At 39.8% G+C, this 6,251-nt stretch overlaps 1 protein-coding gene across 2 annotated transcripts in view; it reads left to right on the top strand.

The window, feature by feature from the left end:
- The first annotated feature begins 257 nt into the window (after nucleotides 1-257).
- Nucleotides 258-6,251, top strand: part of ak2 (adenylate kinase 2) — a 12,743-nt gene continuing 6,749 nt past the window's right edge. For both annotated transcript variants that reach the window (XM_035681821.1, XM_035681820.1), the window contains exons 1-4: nucleotides 258-462; nucleotides 2,389-2,514; nucleotides 3,773-3,883; nucleotides 4,773-4,867. In XM_035681821.1, the coding sequence (XP_035537714.1) occupies nucleotides 364-462; nucleotides 2,389-2,514; nucleotides 3,773-3,883; nucleotides 4,773-4,867 (431 nt within the window). In that variant the 5' untranslated portion in view covers nucleotides 258-363. The remainder of the gene's footprint in view (nucleotides 463-2,388; nucleotides 2,515-3,772; nucleotides 3,884-4,772; nucleotides 4,868-6,251) is intronic.

Here is a 6,251-nt window from a genome sequence, read left to right as displayed (position 1 = left end):
TAAATACAATTGATTAATAATTACAATTAGCATGCGATACAAAACGGACATGTTCAAAACACCATAACATACAATAAAATAAAAAAATAAAAAACAAAAATATAAATTTCCGGATTCAAGTTTCGGATGTTACAAAACGAGGCGTCACACGAATTCCATCCAATGAGCGTTCACACTCACTGACGGAACAGTCTGCCGACCAATCAAACGCCGTGCTTGCCAGTAGAGGGCGGGACTTAACCTTCGTGGCAAAAAGGAGGCGGCGGCCTGTCTCTTCCTGTCCAACTCGGCTGAAGTGTCCCCAGCACGAACGACAGACACACTTCATTAAAGTTTCTGTCCTGCTGGTCTCCCGGTCCACACATGGCCCCCAGCACGCAACTGAAAGAGGCGATATCCGATGTGCAGGAGGGGATCCGGGCCATCCTGCTCGGGCCGCCCGGAGCCGGGAAGGGGACTCAGGTGAGAGAGAAAGAGAGAAAGAGAGAGAGAGAGAGGCTAATGGAGCTAAAGCAGCTAGTGATAAAGCGCATGGTCGGTATTACCTCCAGCTAATGCTAATGCCTGTCTGGCTTTACCTGCTCAGGTGAGTTCATGTTGACGCTGTGTTGTTCGTGTGTGTTTTATGGCGAGGTATCTGAGACACTGGGAGATAACACGTATGTTTTCTTTGGGTTTTTTTTGTCCTTGTAAATTGATTAACTTTGGGTTGTTGATTGTTTGTCTGACAGAACCAACAGCTAATGTATGCTCATCTTTAGTCTCTGGGGACTTTTTGTGCAGTTTTTGATATTTTTATCAACTAAATTCCTGATTGGTTCATCAAAAATGATCAGATTCATTTATAGTGACATTAATAATCTGTTGGTATCCCTTAATAAACTCTGCTTTTCTCTGCTGGTGCCACGTCTGGTGCCATTGTCAGGACACCCAGGTGGAGAGTCTGGGACCAAAACTGCAGCAGTGAACAAGATGTAGATTCACAGTGGCAATAGTCTGCAGTCTGACACCAATACGTATGTGTTAAATACACAAGAAAGTGGAAGTTAGTCACAATTTATTCTGGACAAACCAGTGCTGCAGGTAGATCCGCTGGACTTGGACTGAACAGGAAAGTACTGCTGTGAAATTTAAAGCTGGGAAACATACTGTACTAATTATTATAAAATCCACCAGAGACCTGTATATAGCCATGTATACTACGCTGCTATTAAAGGGGACCTGCGTCTATTTAGTACCCTGCTTTTAATTGTTTAAAAGTCTAACGGTACTGACTGATATTTATATGCGTTTTGTGTAACAATCTATCCAGAGATCTACTAAATATCGACCAGAGACAGTAACAGTACAGACAGCGTAGTGAAGATCACTGTAGAGTACAAGCATCTGTTAGAAGACAAATTCCCTTTTACAATTATGAGTCTGGAATGATTCGTTTGGCAACTTTTCTGGGGAAAAAGAAATTTCACAATGACCCGCTTCAGGCGATGTCTCCACATTGTGCAGTGCTCTCAGATCAGTCACACATGCACAGGCACATGCTCTGACATTACTTCTGTGTCTTCGGTCTCTTGTTTCTTTAACACATGCTGTAATCAGGTTCAAGTCTTCTGTTCTCAGTAAAGCACTCACTTATTCATTGCTCTGGAGATTCACTCGTCACTCTGTATTTAAAGAAGTTTCTCAATCGGCAAACAAATGAGTCTGCAAATGTTTTGATATTCAATTAATAGAAAAAGTTCAATAACATTTTCCTGTTCCAGCTTCTAAAATGTGAGGATTTTTGCTTATTTCTTTGTCTTGTATGATGGTGAACTGAATGATCTATGATGATCTGTAATGAAAATAATTGTCAGTTTCACCCCTGGTTGTTCTTCCATATGGCGCATGCTGTATTGCAGGTGAGGCCATATGCAAAATATCCGCCTGCTCAGCCTGTCCTGTATGTTATTTGTCAGAAAACCACTTCCCCTCATCTTCAACTCTTAGTTGACAATATTTACCGGGGAACAAAGCTTTTATTTCATCCCCATTTGCTGAAAGAGAAGGTGCTGCTAATATGTAGTCGGTTCAGTTGTCTATAAGACAACTGAACATGCTAGAAAAGTGGTTTGGCCTGCAAAAGTTCAGTGTTGGGTCATACCTGCAGTTAAATCATTACTGCTGCTGAAAACTCTCTGGTCTCACAGCCAGAATAACACAAATTGCTCTCGTGCTTTTAGCAGCCAGCAGTGCCGGTGGTTGGCTCTCTGACAGACCCAGTGGGTGGAACAGAGTTGAAATCCACAGTCAAACATGTTCTTCATTTGTCTGGTTGTTGCTGGTGATAGTTTAAGACTTTTCTAATTCATTGTTTAACATTTGATTGCTCTCTCCTTCACCCCGCAGGCCCCTCGGCTAGCAGAGCAGTACTGTGTTTGCCACCTGGCCACCGGAGACATGTTGAGGGCGATGGTGGCTTCGGGCTCAGCGCTCGGCAAGAGGCTCAAGGAGACCATGGATTCTGGCAAACTGGTAACACTTTTGCTCATCTGCTTCTCGTGATCTCTGGGTGTGTTTTTCTCTCTCTGACCCTTTGCCCTCTCTGTGGCTCCATGTTGACATTGCAGCCCTTCATGTCCAGTCCCACGTGACTGCGTGTCTCATGTTTTATTTGTCGTTTGCTAAAATAGCTTCCACTGAGTGCAACAACTCTAAGACTGACAAATATGCATTCCTTCAAGTTGTAGCTTGTATATGGAGAAAAGTAATACTGCATGAAACAGTGCATAACTTACATGTTAAATCAGTGGATTCCTTCCCTTCTTCTGTCACTGAGAAAACTCCTGACTAGTAGAGTAGAGAACAACTGATAAACTGTACAATTAACCCAAATAGTGACAACACTGTGCCCTTATTCTGTGAGATTTTGTTTTTACTTCATATCTTAAATAGTAATCTAAACTTTCAATTTTAGATTTCATTCAGTTTTCTTGACAGAAATAAATGACATTCTGAGATATAGGCACACTATATTTTCCTAAAACAAGTTTTCTTACTCCCCTTGAAATCAAGAAGGCCGTGCGGCCCCTAGTAGGGGTCCGAACCCCCCCGGCTTGGGAACCAGTGCACTGCACATTTTAATCAGCATGTACAGAACCTGCAACTTTTATACTCATTCCACACTCAGTTCTTCATTAATATAAATGGGGTGGACAAATTATTAGAAATTCCTTACAGCGTAATGCAATTAAACAGCTCCATAGACAACGTCCTCCCAAATGATGTGTTTAAACAAGAACTCATAACCTTCATGGAGGTAGAATTCATTAATGTTTCTCCTGGCACCAAAATATTAACGTGTTCCCTTTTTGCACCTTTTGTAACATCTGTAATTGTGTGTTTTGTTCTGTATTTGTCTGAATGTACGGTACCGTATGTGTGTCTTTATGCACCACTCTGTCCCCTTTTCAGTGTCTCATCATGTGACTAATCTCTCTCATTGTGTTTTCCTCAGAGCTGTTTACTTAAATTTATGTAGCTCCACGGCATAAACAAGTCTGTTTGCTGTCCTTACGTAAAATAACTCTTTTCATTGTTGTCATGAAGGAAATTCGCTGTGTATCACATGTATCAGAAGGAAATGAACTGTGTCAACATGTGTTTTCCATTAAAGGTCACGGTATTGTTGACGCTCTTCATGCGGCTCCCGTACAGCACTGTGGTTATGCAGGATGTGGCAGATTACAGTGTGAATAGACTGATGAAAGAATTGTCTTTTGTTCACTTGCAGGTCAGTGATGAGATGGTCGTGGAGCTCATAGAGAAGAATCTGGACACGTCGGCCTGCAGGAACGGCTTTCTGTTGGACGGATTCCCTCGCACAGTCAAACAAGCTGAGATGGTTAGTATTGCATTTGATGCTGCTGCTTTCACCGGTTGTCGTATGAAACAAAACAGCAAAGAGTGAAACAAATTAATTTTAAGTTTCCCTACATAATGCATACGAGAGAGATATTGATCTTCTCATGTAACCATCTCTGCACAAAAGAGAATAATTTTATTACACAAAACAACAATTATTGTGCGTTTGTCAATGTCTGATTTAATTTAGATTAAATGCAATAAAAAAAATAAAAAATGCAAATTTTTTCTTTAATTTAAAATAATAAAGCTACATATTTTTACTGAAATTGAAGGATTTTAAAGTGTTTAATAGGACCAGACAATCTGATTTCCACTGACAAAATAATACAATTCATGAGGGTTGAATTAAAAACTATAGTTACTTCTTAAATAAATGGTGTTACTCAAAAAAGACCAGCTCATAGATAATACACCCACAAATAATCCATGTCCCTTTTTCGGGGACAGATGGCAACTTTTCTCTGTAACAAATGTGAAAACAAAGCTTCATAAAATAAATAAGTTTTCTGCAAATTAACATGAAAAATGGGGACCGATCAGAGTACAGGGAGGCTTTCTACTAAAATACAGTACATAATATTAAAACTTAAATTAGGGGAAATGTCTCTAATAATATGTTGCAAACTAGTTTCCTCTTTTAGTTTGAGGTTTTGTGTGTTTGAGAATTTACATTTTTCACTCAGTACTCCAGCAAATTCATTTAGACATTCAACTGATGTTTTTATTTAGTCTAAGTCATCATATTGGAGAACAATTGAAGGAAAAAGAGCCACAGTAAGAGCTGGGGGCTATTTCTACTGAACAATAGAGATCAGTCAATGCCTCAGTGTCTTATGTTTGACTCCCTCTGCGTTTGTCTCTTCCAGCTGGACGGCTTGTTGGACAAGAGACACGAGAAGCTGGACTCTGTGATCGAGTTCGCCGTTGATGACTCTCTGTTGGTCCGCAGGATCTGTGGCAGGTAGGAGCCGGATATTAATAATTCAACACCAGAGAAAGGATTCAGTCTGTTTTATTTCCCACAGGTTTATGATTTCCCATGATGGGGCTTTTTTTTGTTTTTTTCCTGTTGGCCGAGAAGCTCCTCATTCTGTCTACGCGTTAAATCCACCCGGGCAGGTAGATTGATTCATGGGAACAGAAGAGTCTGGGACAGTGAGATAATGTTGGAGAGAAGTGGAGCGTGAAAGCATGCGATTAACAGTGAATGTGGCCTGAAGCGGTTTCGAGATCGTGCTGTGGCTGGAAGGTCGCAGGTTGAATCCTTAAAGAAGCCGTCGTGTCCGTCCCTGATAAAATGTGCTGAATACCGTAGCTGCTCAGTGCCTGGTTGTACTTTTAAACTGTGGGCCGAAACTTTTCATGAAGCTCACAGAGGACAAGGGAAAGTTAATAAGCTGTTATTACATTTTTCTACATCACACCAGTATTCATATCAGCAGAATTTCAGAACAAAATCTGTTGATTTCAAAGAATTTGCCATGATCAGTAGATCCTCACGGCGAGTTCAACTTAGGTAAACTTGGACAATCTAATTTGTGACGCCGACCAATTGCAAACCGTCTTGACAGTGCCAAACTTCAAGGGAATAGAGACAAATGGTGTCGCCACATCCAATTTTATAAATCCTCTAGCTGATTTAGGTTTAGTTCTCCCTAGTGACATTACCATTCCCACAGTGAACTGAATGTATACACTGTCTGTGAGTAGAGATGTTTGGGTAGGACAAATAAAGGTAACCTGAGTTATTCAGTGTTATGGATAACAAAAGGGCTGTGTTAGCAATGTAAAGATATACAGCGAGACAGTTCCGTCACAATATGGTATCCAGACAGTTTCATTTTTACAAACAAAAAGGAAATATGCATGGTTTTGCAAGGTTTATACTTTACCTCAGAAATAAAAAAGGATTCTGTAATTTGAGAAATAAAATATGAGAAAATATGATGTTATAATAGATATAAGAAATAAAGGAATCTTTTTCAGTTGAAATTTGTCTTCAGTCTCATAAAATAGTGAGAAAATATTATTGTGAATTGTATCAAATCATGAGTTTTATGTATTGAGTGTATCTCGTACTCATTCAACCCAAGCTGGCGTTGCATGTTTACTTATAATTATTAATCAATCAATCCATTATTTCGTGCATTGCATTTAGATTAAATACATTATTTAATATGCAGAAAGTATCCAGTTTGTATGAGGTCTGAGGTCCAGTAATGGCACACTGAAGGCCTGTCCCACAGCCCAGTTGTGTGGTTTGCTGATAAACATTTAATTTAAAATTGGACTAAAGCTTGTTGAGGTGAATTTTTTATTTTTGTAATTTTTTTTATTGACCATAT

Source organism: Morone saxatilis, unplaced genomic scaffold, assembly GCF_004916995.1.
Source record: "Morone saxatilis isolate NCDOM2014 unplaced genomic scaffold, NCSU_SB_2.0 Contig9, whole genome shotgun sequence".
In the NCBI taxonomy this organism is placed as follows: Eukaryota; Metazoa; Chordata; class Actinopteri; family Moronidae; genus Morone; species Morone saxatilis.
The sequence above is the reverse complement of the archived record's forward strand: the minus strand, read 5'-3'. Positions and strand labels throughout refer to the sequence as shown.